At 37.3% G+C, this 18,758-nt stretch overlaps 1 protein-coding gene across 1 annotated transcript in view; it reads left to right on the top strand.

Annotated features, from left to right (window-relative positions):
• The window catches only part of LOC111154458 (Rap1 GTPase-GDP dissociation stimulator 1), a 153,906-nt gene extending 140,222 nt beyond the window's left edge, over positions 1–13,684 (top strand). The window contains exons 14-16 of the mRNA XM_022514067.1: positions 2,978–3,104; positions 6,772–6,900; positions 11,764–13,684. Coding sequence (XP_022369775.1) covers positions 2,978–3,104; positions 6,772–6,900; positions 11,764–11,891 — 384 coding nt within the window. The 3' untranslated portion in view covers positions 11,892–13,684. The remainder of the gene's footprint in view (positions 1–2,977; positions 3,105–6,771; positions 6,901–11,763) is intronic.
• The last annotated feature ends 5,074 nt before the right edge of the window (positions 13,685–18,758 follow it).

The following is an 18,758-nucleotide window of genomic DNA, read 5'->3' as shown; positions in this document are numbered from 1 at the left end:
GATTGTAGACAACAAAAACAGAAAAGTACGGTTTGCTTCTACAGTAGGAATATAAAAGTTGCCTCCTGTCAAGGCACTCTCCTTCCTCCTTATTTAAGGGTAAAACATTCTTCAGTTATCAAGCTAAAAACTTAATGAAACAAAATTTATTTCAGCATTCGTTCATACATCTAACATCTGATATCCTGTGCTGGGAAGTAGTCTTTGATGATACAAAGTCGAGAAAGTTTTTGTTAGGTGATTCAGTGGCTGTGTTATAAACTAATTATCTTGAATTTAAGCCTACTTCAGAACATTACATTGTAATCAATATTATACAGTTTTCAGCAAAGTTTGTAGCTGGATTATCTCAATTATTAAGGGCAAATTGACCATAAAAGCTAAATATGTGAAACTCTTACATACATAATTTGCCTTAGTTGTGTTTGTGCCATAATTTAACTTTCTATAAGAAAACTCCTTATGAAATAGGATTGCAAAATAATACATCATTTAAACCTTTGTAAAGCATTATAAAGTATGTCCAGAATTTTTGGAGATTTTGCAGATGCACTTAGGGCTTAGAAGGATTACCCAGAAAAATGTCTTCCTGTATATTTCTCCAGTCTAATAAATGAAATTGTTTCAGAAAAATTAAACTCTCTAGGTTAATTTTAGATGTGTATTGGTTAAAATTACTTATAATTCTCTAGATGAACCTTGCTCTGTGGAGTGGTGCTAATATCCTTTTTTCCCCCTAATTTCTTGAAGTTTAAAATATAACTTTAAAATACATTCATAGAGCCTCTGTAGAGCACATTGTGACTAACTATGTATGATACTAATGATGAATTTAGTACATACACTTTTGCATAGACCACAGTGATTAGGAACAAGGAAGTGATAAGCAAACTGCCTAGATATGAGTCTTGACTTTTTTACCACTTAATCACCAACTTTGGACAGATTTCATAACTTAATCTGAGCTTCAGTTTTTTCATCTGTTAACTAAATGAGGGGATTTTCTGGGAGGATAAGAATATGCTAATGTCTGTAAGCTACCCAGTATAATGTCCAGTGTGTACTTGTTGCTCCATAGAGGGTAGCTATCGGTAGTATTCTCTTTTGTCATACAGCACAAGAACAAGGCTTCATTTGTCTTTTACCTTCCATTCTGTCAGGCAAAGTAACTTCCTAGAGGAGCTATTCAATAAACATTTACTGAAGTAGGAGGAGAGAGAGCGGGCACTTTAAAAAGCAATACTCTGTTTTCTGTTCAAAAAAGTGAGATGGAGGGGCTTCTGGGTAATTCAGTCAATTAAGCATGTGACTCTTGATTTTGGCTCAGGCCGTGATCTCAGGGTTGTGAGATCAAGTCTCGTGTCAGGCTCTACACTCTGCATGGAGCCTGCTTGAGATTCTCTCTGTCCTTCTCCCTCTGCTTGTGCACTCTCTCTCTCTCTAAAATAAAAATAAAATAAAATAAATGAGATGGTAAATAAGCTATGCTTGAACTTATAGGGAGCTACTCACTTCTGATACACAGTTTCCTTCTTCATTTATTATCTGCCTCTCCTTCTACTACAGTGGACTCTCCGGGGTGAACCACAAAATAAAGGATGAAATGCTAGTCCAAGAACCTTCATTAAGTGACTGCATATGTATCTATGAACCTCCCTCTTGTCTTCTTTATTCAAGAAGCTCCTTTGTGATTTTTATAAAATTCTTTACAATTTTAAGTTTCAAATAAAGTGCCCACCAAGTACATTGGGAGGCTTTCTATTTGTTAGAAAGGGCTTTAAAAGTCTCTCATTTACTAAAAGAGGGTAATGATAAAAGGCTACTTAGATGCCAGAATATAGCCACCATAAAAACTCAATACTAGGACTCCAATGATTTAGAATATTTGCTCTCTAAATGCGTTTGGGCTCAAAGCAAAGATACTGTCTATAAACAGTTTTCTTAAGAATTTATATAAGGTAGAAGCATAACGGAAACCCCTCTTCAAATATTTTAGCAAATTAATTTAAAAAATATTTCTAATTACAGTTAGTTTTATACTGTTGAAGCTAATGCAGACAGGCTATTTAATATCCACTTAAATTACTAAAAGTAGTGAGAACAAAGAAAATTACTTTAAAAATTCTGTAATTGAGACTTTCTGCTAAATCACATTTAATCCAAGAGTTTTTCGGAAACAAAACTGAGATAAAAACAAAAATGAAAACTAGAAATAAATGTGCCATTTTAAAAAAATCTAACTTTTGCCTTGCCATATATTCTTACATGTGTTTTTCATGTAATAACTTTGTAATTATCACAAAAACCTATGATAACACTATCCCAGTATTATTGATAAAGTCACTGAAATGCAGAGAGGTTCAGTAATTTGCTTAGTCAATGTTGACACTGGTGTTTTTCAATCTGGAAGCCACGGTCTACTCTGCCATTGAAGAAGACAGCTGTAGATGCCATGAGAAGTGAGGAAGACAATCTGAAGTTCTTCTCAAGTCTCTTGACATGTAATCCAGTTTTGTCAGATCCAACAAAGGGGTAAAAGCTAAAAAACATAAACGAAACTTTACCTTGATCATCTGGAAAACAACTGCCTGGTGCTGTAATAATAATTTGAAAAGAAGAACTTTGTTGTTGTTGTTATTCTAAATCTTACTCTCTTTTTTTGATCCTGTGGTAAGTCAACATTTGAGGCAGTCACACTGATTTTTTTGACTGGTTGCTTCTGGGACTCTCTATTCCTTGCTATGAACTGCAGTGGTCTTTTTCACTTAGGTAATTTAAGTTGTCATCTTTTGATGAATTTATTTAAAGCTAAAAGCTTTTTCCTTTTCTTCTGTGATGAAAAAAATTATGGTTAAATGTAATGATTCATACAGGACACTGTCAGAAAACCACTCAATTTAACAATGAATTGACTGACTATAATGCAGTTTCTTTATGTTTAAAATTAAAGTTTATAACTCTGTGATATTTATTGCAGGATGTAATTAAAACCATTGTACAGAGTGGTGGCATCAAGCATCTAGTTACCATGGCAACTAGTGAACATGTAATAATGCAGAATGAAGCCCTTGTTGCTTTGGCACTAATAGCAGCTTTAGAGTTGGGTAAGTACCCCAATGTCAAACTTATTTTCTCCTATTTTTATCTTGGATGAAATGAAGCACAGGAGTGGAACAGAAGTCGACAAAACCTTAATAGAAGCATTTTACCAGCATGTGTCTGCACCTATAGCTAAGTATATAGGAGATCACATTCTATAGATTGCCACCTCAGCTTTTGCTTTTGGTAACATTTTTAGGTCAGTGCTTGACTCTTTTTAGAGCTTGAGTCTTAAATGTTATTTCAAGTTATAGTCACTTAGTAAACAAAGAAAATATTGTCAGCGAGAAATGAAACTATATTTAGAATACAACAGGTTTAGAGTATGCTATCCTTCCAGTGACCCAGACCTTCTCTTCCATCTCTACTACTGAATCTCTCTCTTGCTTATCTCCTTCTATCACCATGTTGCTCTATAGCATTGCCCTCATTCTGAATTCTCACCATCTGTGTCATTCATCTGTGTTTTATATTCAAAACTCTTCAGAAGCAGAGTTTAATAATTCATTTGGTATCTTTCTAGCATATAGCATCCCTGTTGGTCAGAATTCTTGAGAAGGGAATTCATAGGCATCTAGCTCTTACGGATAGTAACCTTTGTCCCAGGAACCAACCTCTGATACAGTCAGCTGGGGACAGTCAGTCACACAGCCTGTGGTTAAGGCCTGAGACTGCCTTACACAAAGGAGGACTATAGACTTAGTAGGTCTGTCCTGTCTAGTTCAAAGCCATTTAGGTAAACACTGTTAACTGATGACTTCTTAATTCCCACTGATGATTTAGTCCTTAATTCTCGTACAGCAGCAAGTGGGCCCGCCAACCCCTATACCAGGAAGCCAAAAGATAAACATGGTAGATCTTTCTCGAGTTTGACATTTACTCAGATTTTAGGTATGGGAGATTTGCATTTTTGTCTTAAAGGGTTTTGAATTTTAAAACAATTTTTTAAAAATCATAGGTATAATAGGATGTAAAATTTTTTTGAATTTTAAAGATGAAAGACTCCAAGAAAATGTATGCTGATTCATAGCGACTTCAGCCTATAGTTAGAAATGCTTTGGGGGTCACTTTGGGGCCCAGATTAGCCATGACTTCACACGTGGTTTGAGTAGAGTCAGCCTAGAAGTCCAGACATCGTGGGGAGAGCTATGATAAAGGGGTGGGAGTCTGTGAGGACATTCTGTACCAAACTGGGTTCATGGGCTGGTTTTAAGTGGTTTAAAGTGATGGGGCAGTTTCAGAATATGCTTGATGACCCAGCCTGGGGTGAATCTGGTTTTGTGCCAATATCTTCCAAACAAGGTGTAATTTCATCAGCTTCCTAATAGCTAAACATTTGCCTCAATCTGGTCACCTTACCATACAACTATATAAAATGTGATACATACTTTTTTTTTTATCGTTAGCTATGGTTTCCTAGGCTCCTTGGGCTTAAGATATAAAAATAAGCCCATACTATCTTTTTAATACACAACACAACTTGAAAACCATATTTTTCCAGTCTTGTTTTGTTACAGAATATTTGATATTAAGGAATTATAAATTTTTTGTATAATAGTATTTTTTTTAAAGATTTTATTTATTTATTTGACAGAGATCACAAGTAGGCAGAGAGGCAGGCAGAGAGAGAGAGAGACAGGGAAGCAGGCTCCCTGCTGAGCAGAGAGCCCGATGCTGGGCTCGATCCTAGGACTTCGGAATCATGACCAGAGCCAAAGGCAGAGGCTTTAACCCACTGAGCCACCCAGGCGCCCCGATAATAGTATTAAAGCACCATTTTTAAAACTTTTTTTTTTTTTTTAGATAATTGTAGATTCACATGCCATTGTAAAAAATAGAGATCCCTTTTATACTTTACCTAGTTTCTCCCACTGGTGACATTTTGCAAAACTATAAGTAATATTTCAGCTATTGATATAAAGTTTACCAGTCTTATTCAGATTTCCTAGTTTTACTTGTTTTCATTTTTGGGCTATGTAGGTTTGTGTATCAACCACCATAGTCATGATACTGAATAGTTTAGCACCTTAGGGATCCCTCCATTTATAACGATACTGGTCACCTCCCCCCTTATTCTGCCCCTTACCTTGTTCTCATCCCTGGAAACCACTAATCTACCCTTCTTTTCTAAAATGTTTTATATATATATATCATATGGTATGTGACCTTTTGGGATTGGCTTCCTTAATTTCCTGAACAGTCATCTGATTTGTTTTGTGTATCAATTTTTTTTTTTTAATTGTTGAAGTGTTCCATGGTTTGTACATACCAGAGTTTGTTTGACCATTCCTGTCAAAAAAACATCTGGGCTGATTCCACTTTGGGGCTTTTAAAAATAAATAAATGCTATAAATATTCATGTGTAGGTTTTTATGTGAGCATAAATTTTCATTTTTCTGGATAAATGCCTAGGAGTGCAGTTGCTGAGTTATATGGTAACTATATGTTTAATTTTTAAAGAAACTGTCAAACTGTTTTCCAGAATGGCTATACCATTTTACATTCCCAACAGCACTGTATGAGGGCTCTAGTTTTCTCCACATTCTCACCAAATATTTGGTATTGTCACTATTTTTTATTGTAGCCACTGATAGCTGTGTAGGGATATCTCATTATGTTTTTTCTATTTTTCTAATGGTAAGCATATGAAAAGATAGTCCTCACTTTTTACCATCTGTATATATTCTTTGGTGAAATACCTATAGATAATTTTTGCTCATTTTCTAATTTTTTAACTATTGAGTTAAAAATTCTTTATATATTTTAGAAGTTTTATAGTTTTATATTTTACACTTAAGTCTGTAATCTGCTTTGAGTTAATATCTGTATAAAGTGTGTGGTTTATGTCAGCAATTTGGGGGGAGTGGCCTGTGGAGGTCTAATTGCCAGTGCTGTTTGTTGAAGAGGCTGTCTTTCCTCTACTGAATTGATTTTGTAACTTTGTCAAAAATCATTTGAACATATACGTATAGGTCTATTTCTGGGGTTCTCTGTTCAAATCTCTGTCTACCAATACCACACTCTTGATAACTACTATATGGAGAGCCTTAACATCAGGTAGAATTCCTCCCATTTTATTTCTTTTTTATCAAGATTATTTACCTGTTCTAGGTAATAGAACAGGTGGCTTTCCATATAAATGTTAGTATAAACTTACAGATTTTCTACAGAAAATCCTCTGGGATTTTGATAGGAATTGCATTAAGAGTCTTTGTCTCTTAAAAATACATACTGAAATACATAAGGAAGAAACTATGTCATTTTTTAGGATTTGCTCCAAAATAATTTGGGACAGGTAAGAGTAGGTGAATGAATCTAGAGATGGATGAAACAAGATTGGCCATAACTTTTTAAGATAATAGTAAACAGTGTATCATTATACAATCTTTTCTGCTGTAGTATATGTTTAACCTTTTCCATAATAAAGATTTTTTAATTGCTTCATATTAAAAGGAATATTTTAATACTAAATTTTAAGCTTAAACTATAATATCTGCTGAAATTTAACTCTATTTTAGCAAGGTAGGAATTTAATATTCTATCTCTAGGTCATCATTATTTATCAGTTCTTTTGTTTTATATGGTCAGGTCTAGAAAAGGAAGGAGTGTTTAGCCACATTGCACCGGGTTCATGAACAGTGGATATAATGGATACTTTGTTTCATATTCTAGGCACCGCTGAGAAAGATCTAGAAAGTGCTAAACTTGTACAAATTTTACACAGACTGCTAGCAGATGAGAGAAGTGCTCCTGAAATTAAATATAATTCCATGGTCCTGATTTGTGCTCTCATGGGGTCTGGTAAGCATTTCTTCTTTTATATGAGATCAACATATGGTTGACATTAAATGTAGAATAGTAATTAATGGTGGCTTTGGGTTCTAAAAGCATTAGAAATTAGTTTATGGAGGATATAAGATTACTTTTACTTGAAAATATTTCCAGAAGATTCTCACTAGAATAATAAATGTATCATGGGGCGCAGGAGGGTTCAGTCAGTTGAACATCCAACTCTTGATTTCAGCGTGGGTCATGATCTCCAGGTCATGAGATCAAGCCTTGCATGGGGCACCACACTCAGCAGAGTCTGCTTTTGAGAGTCCCTCTCTCCAAAAAAAAAACCTTAAAAATATCATATGGGAAATAGGCAAAAATCAATGTTAAAAAATTAATACCTGTAAGTTCCATCAACCCTAAAATATTTTATATAAAGAACAAGGTCTAGGCGCTGGTTGGCTCAGTTGGTTAAGCATCTGCCTTCAGGTCAAGTCATGATCCTGGAGTCCCAGGATCGAGTCCCCCATCAGGCTCTCTGCTCAGCCAGGGAGTCTGTGTCTCCCTCTGGCCCTTCACCCTGCTTGTGCTCTCTCTTGCTCTCTCAAATGAATAAATAAAATCTTTTTAAAAACAATATAAAAAAATAATGAACAAGTTTTGGTCTTGTATATTGTGGTATTAGCTAAGGAATTTGTTCAAGAAATCACTGGCATATTTTGATATATGTTCCATGAATACTGAAAAGAAGGTGTATTCTACTATTACTGAGTGAAGTGTTCTTGAAATGTCACTTAGATCCTTTTGGTTGTTGGTAGTGGAATTGAGTTTGCTGTATTCTTTTTTTTTTTTTTTTAAGAATTTATTTATTTATTTGACAGAGATCACAAGTAGGCAGAGAGGCAGGCAGAGAGAGAGGGGGAAGCAGGCTCCCCGCTGAGCAGAGAGCTCGATGTGGGGCTCGATCCCAGGACTCTGGGATCATGACCTGAGCTGAAGGCAGAGGCCTTAACCCACTGAGCCACCCAGGTGCCCCAGTTTGCTGTATTCTTAACAAAGAGAATATATTGATACTCTAATTGTTTTGTCAGTTGTTGAGAACAGGGTATTGACGTCTCCAACAATGGTGGATTTGTCTGTTTCTCCTTTTAGTTCTGTAAGTTTTTGCTCACGTTTTTTTAAATTTTATTTTTATTTTTTAAAATATTTATCTATTTGACAGAGAGAGACACAGCTAAAGAGGGAACAAAAGCAGGGGGAGTAGGAGAGGGAGAAGCAGGCTTCCCGCAGAGCAGGGAACCCAATGCGAGGCTCGATCTTAGGACCCTGGGATCATGATCTGAGCTGAAGGCAGACACTTAACGACTTTGCCACCCAGGCGCCCATTGCTTCACATGTTTTACAGCTCTTTTGGCAAATATATACACCTTTTGGATTGCTGTTGTCTTCCTGGTGGATTGACTCTTCTATCATTATGTTCCTCTCTGTTCTGGTAACTTTTTTCCTCTGAAGTCTACCTTATCTGATATGAATATAGCTGCTTCTACTTTCTTTTGAATAACATTCATGGGATCTTTTCCCACCCTTTTTGTTTCAATCTGCTTTATCATCATACTTAGAAGTGTGGAGAGCACCTTGTTAGGTCATGTGTTTAATCCACTGGTAGTCTCTTTTAACTGGTGTATTTAGACCATTTACATTTAATGTAATGACTGATGTTATGGCTAGTCTGCATTTCATTTTTTTTTAATTTTCTGTTTCTCATTCTTGACTTCTTTTTGATTGCTTGAGCATTCATTCCCATTACCCTCCCCCCACTTATAATTTTCTCAGATATATACATTTAGAAGCACATTAGACATTGTTATAATTTTTGTTTTCAACCATCAAACATAATTCAGAACACTCAAGAGAAGAAAAGTCTTATTTATCTACACCTTTGCTATATGTGTTATTCTTCCTTTCTGATGTTCCAAAACTCCTCTTTTTAAACATTCCCTTTCTGTTTAGAAAACTTACTTTAGCCATTCTTTTGGGTTAGGTCTACTAGTGACAAATTGTTTTCTGTTATTTTAGAATATCTTGGCTTCTCTCCCCGTCATTTGTGAAAAATGTTTTCTCTGGGTAGAGAATTCTGGGTTTGACAGTTCTTTTTTTCCAACACTTAAAAAATGTGCCATTTTTTCTGGCCTCTATGGTTTCTTAAAAGAAATCCACAGTCTTCCGATTCTTTTCCCCTCTCTTGGTAAGGTGTCATTTCAGGATTTTTTTGGTCTTTAATTTTCAAGCTTGACTGTGATGTGTCTTGGCATGGATTTCTTTGGGTTTATCCTGTTTCAAGTTTGAGTAGGCAGGCTTATGTCTTCTGCTAAATTTGAAGTTTTTTTAACCATATATCTTCTTCAGGTACTTTTTCAGCCCCACCCTATTTCTCCCTTCCTTTCAGGTCTTCTAATGGTACGAATGTGAGATCTTTAGTTATATCCCAAAGGCTCCTGAGGCTTTTGTTCATTTTTTCCCCAGTTTATCTTCTCTCTTTTTAAATTGGGTAATTTCTGTTGTCCTGTTTTAAAGTTCACTGATTTTCCTGTCCCTTCCATTCTGCTATTGAGCCTCTCCACTAACCGTAGTTTTGAGGTCTAAAATTCCCATTTGCCCCTTCTTTGTGTCTTCTGTTTCCTAGCTGAGACTTGTTACTGAGGCATTTTTTTAATGTGCTATACATAAAATTTATGTAAAGTTATAACCATTTTTAAATGTACAGTTCAGTGGCAGAGTAGTACATTCACACTGCTGTACAACCATCACCACCTTTTTTTCCCCTCAAACTGACACTCAGTACTCTTTAAAAATAACTCCCCAATCACGTATTCCCCCAGCTTTTGGCAACCACCATTCTGTCTCTATTAATTTGACTACTCTAGGTATTTCATGTAAGTGGAATCATGTAATATTCTTTTTTGTGTGGCTTATTTCACTTACCGTAAGGTCTCCAGGGCTCATCCACATAGTAGCCTATGTCAAAATTTCATTCCTTCTTAAGGATGAATAATGCCCCATTGTATGTATATATCACATTTTGTTTATCCATTCATCCATCAATGGACATTTGGGTTATTTTCACCTTTGGGTTATTGTAAATAATGCCACTATGAAAATGCGGGTGCACAAGTATTTTTTCAGTTCCTGCTTTGAATCATTTTGGGTATATACAGAAGTGGAATTGCTGGATCATACAGTAATGGCTACATTTAATTTTTTGAGGTATCACCATACTATTTTCCACAGTGGGTACACCACACTCATTCCTACCACCAGCAATGCTCATGAGTTGCAATTTCTTACATTCCTTTTTTTCTTTTTTTTAATTTCTTACATTCTAACGTTTGTTATTTTTTTCTTCTGTAGTAGCCATCATAATGGTTATGAAGTGCTATCTTACTGCTCTTTTGATTTGCATTTCCCTCATGACTAGTGATGTAGGGGATCTTTTCATGTGTTTGTTGCCCACTTGTATATCTTCTTTGGGGATTGTCTATTCAAGTCCTTTGCCCATTTTTTAATTGGGTTATTTTGTTGTTGAGTTGAAAGGGTTCCTTATATTTTGGAGATATGAATCCCTTATTGGATATATGATTTTCATATATTTTCTCCCATTGTGGGGGTTGCCTTTTCAATCTCTGGATAGTAACCTTTGGTACACAGAAGTTTCTAATTTTGATGAAGTCTAATGTATTTGTTTTTCCTTTTGTTACCTGTGTTTTTGATGCATATCCAAGATACAGTTGCCAAATCCAATGTCATGAAGTTTTTCCTTTAGTGTTTGAGTCTTATTGTTTTAGCTTTTAATTTTTATATAGAAGGGCTTATGGTTCTCCAGTTTTACCAGCACCATTTGTTGAAAAACTGTCCTTTCCTTATTGAATGTCAAATCTTTGTCAAAAATGTTTTGACTATATATATGAGCGTTTATTTCTGGGCTCTCTGTTTTATTCTGTTGATCTGCAGGTCTGTCTTCATTTCAGCACCATACTGTTTTATTAGAGCTGTAGAGTAGGTTTTGAAATTAGAAAGTATGAGACCTCCAACTTTGTTCTTTTTTGAGATTGTTTTGACTATTCAGAGTCACTTGAGATTTGATCTGAATTTTAGGATGCATTTTTCTGTTTTTACTAACAACATTTCTAGTTTTAGATCTCATAGTCTTATTAAAGTAAATGTATCAGCTTGACGAAGGTTGATTGCATTAAACTTACTAGACATCAGTTTTCTCATATAGCAGTCTCCAAGTCTTAAGAGCCTTGTATTTTCCTGTAATTGAGGTTAAAGAACGGTAGAAAGCAAGAAAGAGGAAGATTAGATATCAAAAGGGAAGCCTGTTGTCACAGAAATTTGTTGAAGGGATATGAAGTATAACCTTCTTCATTTGCCACAAAATTATTTTGAAACAAATCTAAGATTTTTTTAAGTCATTAGACTTCATATTTGAACTGATGATGGGGTCAAGGGGTATATAACTGAAACTTGAGATTATACAGTGAGCTGTGTTTCATTATAACTCATTAATCAAACTTAGACTTATGAACTTGACAATTTATAAATATGGCAAGCAAAGTTCCTCTGACTTATTATAACACATCTCTAATAAAGACATTTTAGGCTACTGCTATGTCCAACACTTGTCTTTTTTTTTTTTATTTTTTTCAACACGTCTTTAAAAGTGTTTCAGCATTTCTGGGGTGCTACAGTTTTTCCAGAATTGCCCCTAGTTTTATAACTTGGTATCATCCAAATAAATATTTTGGGTATACGTACTAGATAGATTGTATATTAAGATTAGAACAATTTAACAGAAGTGTATCTATTACCTTGTTTTTTTTTGTCTTCCAGAATCTTTATACAAGGAAGTACAGGATTTGGCCTTTCTAGATGTTGTATCCAAACTTCGCAGTCATGAGAACAAAAGTGTTGCCCAACAGGCCTCTCTCACAGAGCAGAGACTTACTGTGGACAGCTGAAAACAGCCTCTCCCTAATACATGGCATTATCCCACCTCTGATTTCCCCTTTGTCCTCCATCCAGCTGCCTCTTCTGCTTCATTTTCTTCCATATCACTTGTGCATGCGTGTAATGTTCCAATACCAATCGAAGAACTGCTGTAGGTACCTGCCCAATAAGATTTCTAAACCCATAGTTAGTGTGAACATGAATTTGTCAAAAACAAGTCTCCACCCATAACTGTTCTCTTGTATTCCTGTTGCTTGAGCTACATTAAGTAGAATGTGCATGTTGTAGTCCTATGATGATGTAAACTTGGTACTACATAATGACTTGCTCCTCACACTTGGTAAACTACATAATAATGTACTGGTAAATTAGAAACAAACAAGAATGCAGCAGGATCTGTCTAGCTTACTAAGGATGGAACTGAATAGTAAAAATAGCTCCATTTTTTTTTGGTGCTTGGGAAGCACAGTGACCAAAAAAAAACTGTATAGCTGCTCATTCATTAGTCTTACCTACTAATGTCAGAACCATGGCACCTAGAGTTAATAAAATCCAGTGCTCTCACTCTTTACCCTTTGGTTTCTCCTTCCTAACTATGTAGACTCCTGAAACTGCCATCAACTTGGCAGGACTTCCCTGAGGTTTTTTAATTTCATTTTTAATTGGCTGTCATCACTGAAGCCTAACATTGAAATCATTTGTGTTTTTCAGCATGGAACTAAGGAGTTGAAGAATCTGTGTTACACTAAGTAACATCCTTTTTGGGTTTTTGGGCTTGTATTTTAGAATCTGATCTGTGTACATTCTGACATCAGCATTGTCCAGCACTTCTCTCTTTAAAAGTTCACTTGGCATTTGTTTTCAACTGAGGAAATTGAGTATAGCTCATTGGAGGGTGGGGTTGTTGGGTGTTTTGTTTTTTTGTTTTTGTTTTTTGCTGTTTTTCATCATTCAGCTTGAAATGAAAGCAAGAAGTTTCCTCTGTCATAGTCCTTTTAAATCTTACACTAGAACTAGCAGGACATAGGAAAAAAAGATTAAGAAAATAGAACTAGTAGGACATAGAAAAAAGATTAAGAAAGAAGTTTGTCTATACTGAAGAAAGGAAGCAGGTTATAAAAGCCATAGCAGCCAGTCCAGCTCACTCTGCAGATGGCCTTATACCCAGTAGCTGTTAGTTTCCCACCTCCACTTGCCACAGAAAACTGCAATAGATCTTAAAGCTACCAGAAAAGGGGACAACGCCAAGACTCCAGAGATGAGAAGACCCTCTTGGCGAAATACAGTGTACCTTTCACTGCCACTACTATCACCAAATGGGTTTTTAGAACTTTGAAATACAATCTTTGTAAATTAATCAAGAGCTCCCTGTGACCTGCGTGTCTTGTCGCCATGCACAAGTTTGACAAATCCTGGCTGAGAGGTCTGATGGGCTCCAATATGGAAGGACTGCAGGACAGTGGAATGGGTTGCCCTAGGTGACAGGAGCTCTTTCCTCTCCAGTGGGAGATGCTGCACAAAGCTGTGGGGTGATTGAAGTTGGACTTTTGATTGAAACAGCTATAATTCAAGAAAATTAAAACCTCAGTGGAGGTAAAGAAACTTCGATTGATTGTTCCCTTTGATGTCCAGGAAAGGGACTGTTATTGTGAGTGCTTATACTACACTTATTGTAAGAATGATCTTGTTCATTGTCTTCTCCTGGGCTGGATAGTGGACTATATTTTATTATAGGTTTTGAAAAACATCTGTAATGTTGAATAGGCTGTCCATATTAATAACTAAATAAATAAATAGTATATCAAACTGTAATGGCATCATTTGGTTTGTGTATCCTACTTCTATTTCCAGCTCCTAGAACAGTGATTGCTCATTGTTGGTACTCAGTATTTGTTGATGAATTCCCACTTTTATAAACTTCCAGACTCCCTAAACTCATTCTGGATAGATTGTTAGAGAAATGATTTAGATATTTATCTGATTTTGGAGAATTTTTTTTTAATAGGATTGATCCCTATTTCTGTATGATGAAAATCATCATACGGAAAACCTCAGAACAGAGGTATCCAAAAATTATAGATTTCAGAGAAGCCATCATTTGGGCCAGCTACCAGCAATCGAAGTACTAGGAATTCCCCTCTTCAACAAAAACGAAGTACATTTCTAATCACTTTTTCTGCAGAGACCAGAGAAGGCTATGCCCTCATGATGACACAGGGCTACCAAACTAGGTGATGTCCTGCTCTGCCATGGCAGAAGGTGGGAGTCTACAGACAATACTAAATATCCCACTACTTGATCTGAGTTCTAGAGGCCACCTTTAAGTTAGTTTGCTACCCACTATGAATGCTTTCTGAGGGAATGGGAGGAACTGTACAGCATAGCTTTAATTACCACTATATGTCAGGATTAAAACATAGCTGAAAAACAGACCCAAGAACAAGAAGTAAGATGTCTCAGTGAAATGCACTAAAACGTCTTCCCTCCCTTCTGGGAAGGAATCCCATTCACTCCTTGGGATCTTGCTAACCACCCTGCAGATTGAAACCTCCTTGTGCTCAAAGCAAAATCGATTGAATGCTGGCCCATAGGAAAATGAAGGGGGTGGGAATCAGGGAGACGAACCATGAGAGACTATGGACTCGGGAATCAAACTGAGGGATCCAGAGGACAGGGAGTGGGGGAACGGGTTAGCCCAGTGATGGGTATTAAGGAGGGCACAGATTGCATGGAGCACTGGGGGTTACACGGAAACAATGAATCATGGAACACTACATCAAAAACTAACCAAGTACTGTATGGTGACTAACATAATAAAAAATTATTTTAAAAAATGCTGACCCATAATCCTATGTTTTCAACTTGATAAAACATGGTTTGTGTATATTATCTGATAACCACAGAGATACAAAATTTTTTAGTTCCAAAATGATTTAGTTCCAAAATGCAGCTCTTAGATATAACCACTTGTGTAAAGTGTTCTGAGAACCCCTGAGTGTGAAGATTTCAAAAAGAAATGCTCTTTGATATCATTAGAAAGCTTATCTAATTCTGCTGAATGTAAGGGATGAAGATACTTATTACTTAGGTAAGTATTCTCCCTTTGTATTCAGCTGTTGCTAGAATCCATAAGCTTAAAGGACTTAACGTTAGGAAACCATAATACGTGAATCACACAAGTGTCTATTAAAGAGCATTTAAGGATATTTTGGATGAATCTGCAGAGGTGTAACCAGGAAAATTGAGGGTTTTTTTCACAGATGTGTCTTCTTAATTTATATACATATAATATATAACATATGCCATGTAGCTTCACAGGTAGATGTTTTATAGGTGTATCTGACAAAAGTGAAAACTTTTTAAGTGTGATTAGTGAAAAGAATCTTTAAAGTCTTTAAATACTGTCTGATCTGAGGTCACGTCCTAGTTCTGTTAACGTACCGGCTGTGCAACCATCAGAGTTTAAACTCTCTGGGCCTGCTTTCTCATCAATATGATGAGTGTAATAATCCCTACTTCCCAGATTTTTTGTGGTAACTGAAACTTCAAAGGGTTGAAGGTAAGATTGGATGGAACTGGGATACTGGTGACATGTTATGGCCTATCCCGCTTCCACCCGAAGGGTTCCCAGCTAATGAAACTCAAAGAACAGCCGAATGGGAGATACTGTCTATTAACAGTTTGAGGAGCACCCAGTTATTCTCAATGCAGAATGCACAGCCTCTGCTTCCTCCCCCTGAAACTGATGGTCAATCACTTCTCGGCCTTTTGGCTAAGATCAAGTGAAACTGATGGTCAAGTCTGCAAAATAGGCCTTGGATGTAGGCCCCCACAGGACTTCCTCTTCCTGTTCAGACCTCTCTCTAAAGTGGGAGTAACTGTAGTATGCAATAATAAAGTCAATATAAATAAAGCTATAATACTATGTTTTCCTCAGTATAGAAAACAAAACGATCCCTCTTTCCACTTTCAAAACGGCCCAACTTACCAGTGTCTATATATTTTTATTTATTTATTTTTTTTTTTTTTAAGATTTTATTTATTTATTTGACTGAGAGAGATCACAAGTAGACAAAGAGGCAGGCGGAGAGGGAGAGAGGGAAGCAGGCTCCCTGCTGAGCAAAGAGCCCGATGTGGGACTCGATCCCAGGACCCTGAGATCATGACCTGAGCCGAAGGCAGCAGCTTAACCCACTGAGCCACCCAGGCGCCCCTGTGTCTATATATTTTTAATATACATACCTATTTGGGTATGTCTTTTTCTTAATTATAAATGCTGTGTGTTTTGCTTCATGAAAGCTTTTGGTAGCTGTGCTCTGAATCCTGGTACAATCCACTTGTGACGGCCTGTTCACCATTATGCTTCTTGACTAGATAGGTGGAGCCCCTTTATGTTGGAGGCTTCCAAGGGTAAGCTATTCCTTCTGTGTCATGAGTGGTTGGCTACAGTTTTTGAAGGAAAAAAAAGTGAGCCTTGCGTAAAATTTATGCTCCTTTTTAAATTTAAATTCTTACTCTTTCCTTCTTAATGGCCTTTAAAAATTCATTATTCCCTTGTTCTCACTTCGTTTCTTCCTAGAAAACAAACAAACCAAACTTTACCAAAATTTTGTAGCTATAAACACATTCTAACATTTCAAAAATGGACAGTACATATACCTATTTGTAATACTAGATAAATAGAACTTAATATGCTGACAATTCGTTTATATACTGATGCCTGTGTTTCTCCTGACATTTGTTCTCTCAGTCCCTAATGTCACATTCATCCAAAGGGACGGGTAGAGCCTGCCATTTACTGAGCAAATGGAGGATCAGGGTGATGTCACAAGCAATGTCCTGTTCTCGCAAGCGACTTCTCAGTAGCCTTCTCTGGTCCCCAGCATTATCGGTGCAGCTTTCAAGGAGTAAAATCTGGAGCAAGCAAGGTGATTAGACCATGGAGATGGGGGCTCAAGTGAGCCTTGAATCAAAAAACAAACTTGGCTTTCACCTTCATCCCTGACTTCAAAACACATTATTGTAACTTGTCCATGGCTCAGAGATGCATGGTTTCACTCATAGACATGTGTGCAATTTTATTTTACTCTGTTTAGCCCAACAGAGTTAAAACCACACTCAGGTGGTAGTGAAACTTAGTTCTTTTTTTTTTTTTACTTGGTGTTGGTCACATATATAGAGTATTTTCTATTTCAGGATTATGTTTTCAGAAATTTAGCTAAATTTATCTTCATCAAGGAAGTGTAAAGCCTAATCCTGCCATGCTTTGAAACCTATTAGTTTCAGATTTGCAATTTTTTAATTTTTTTAAAAAAGATTTTATTTATTTATTTGACAGACTGCAAGAGAGGGAACACAAGCAGGGGGAGTGTGAGAGGGAGAAGCAGGCTTCCTGCCAAGCAAGCTGCCTCATGTAGGGCTTGATCCCAGGACCCTGGGATCACGACCTGAGCCGAAGGCAGATGCTTAATGACTGAGCCACCCAGGTACCCTGGGATTTTTTTTGTTTTTAAGATTTTATTTATTTATTTGACAGACAGAGATCACAAGTAGGCAGAGAGAGAGGAAAGGAAGCAGGCTCCCTGCTGAGCAGAGAGCCCAATGTGGGGCTTGATCCCAGGACTCCGGGATCATGACCTGAGCCAAAGGCAGAGTCCTTTAACCCACTGAGCCACCCAGGCACCCCGGATTTTCTTCCTTTAAAGGAAATATTTTTTAAAGATCTTTGTTAGATCTCTGTTAAAATAAAAATTTAGGAGGAGTCAAGATGGCGGAGAAGTAGCAGGCTGAGACTACTTCAGGTAGCGGGAGATCAGCTAGATAGCTTATCTAAAGATTGCAAACACCTACAAATCCAACGGGAGATCGAAGAGAAGAAGAACAGCAACTCTAGAAACAGAAAATCAACCACTTTCTGAAAGGTAGGACTGACGGAGAAGTGAATCCAAAGCGACGGGAAGATAGACCGCGGGGGGAGGGGCCGGCTCCCGGCAAGCGGCGGAGCAGCGGAGCACAAAATCGGGACTTTTAAAAGTCTGTTCCGCTGAGGGACATCGCTCCAGAGGCTTAACCGGGGTGAAGCCCACGCAGGGTCAGCGTGGCCTCAGGTCCCGCAGGGTCACAGAAGGATCGGGGGTGTCTGAGTGTCGCAGAGCTTACAGGTATTAGAACAGGGAAGCCGGCTACAGAGACAGAGCCGAGGAGTAAGCTCTAAGCTCGGGGTTACCTTGAACCGGTTGCAGGCTCGGTCAGCTCAGAGCACGGCCGGAGGCAGGGTGACGGGAGTAAATCGGCGCTGTTCTCTGAGGGTGCACTGAGGAGTGGGGCCCCGGGCTCTCGGCTCCTCCGGGCCGGAGACCAGGAGGCCGCCATCTTCATTCCCGCCCTCCGGAACTCTACGGAAAGCGCTCAGGGAACAAAAGCTCCCGAAAGCAAACCCGAGCGGATTACTCAGCCCGGCCCCTGGTAAGGGCGGTGCAACTCCGCCCGGGGCAAAGACACTTGAGAATCACTACAACAGGCCCCTCCACCAGAAGATCAACAAGAAGCCCAGCCAGGACCAAGTTCACCTACCAAGGACTACAGTTTCAATACCAAGGAGAGCAGCGGAATTCCAAAGGAGGAGAAAGCAAAGCACGGAACTCATGGCTTTCTCTCCATTATTCTTTAGCCTTGCAGTTAATTTAATTTTTTTTCTCTTTCTTTTTTTTTCCAATTTATTTTTCTTCTTCTGCTAAATTTTTTAACTTTTACCCTTTTCTTTTTTAACGTTTTTTAACTAGTTTATCTAATATATATATATATATTTTTTTTTCCTTTTTATATTTTTTTCTTTATTGGTTTTCTTTTTTTAATTGTTTCTTTCTTTTTTTTTTTTT

This window comes from Enhydra lutris, unplaced genomic scaffold (genome assembly GCF_002288905.1).
Source record: "Enhydra lutris kenyoni isolate GAN:26980312 unplaced genomic scaffold, ASM228890v2 scaffoldscaffold3, whole genome shotgun sequence".
In the NCBI taxonomy this organism is placed as follows: domain Eukaryota; kingdom Metazoa; phylum Chordata; class Mammalia; order Carnivora; family Mustelidae; genus Enhydra; species Enhydra lutris.
This window is presented reverse-complemented; position numbering and strand designations above follow the sequence as displayed.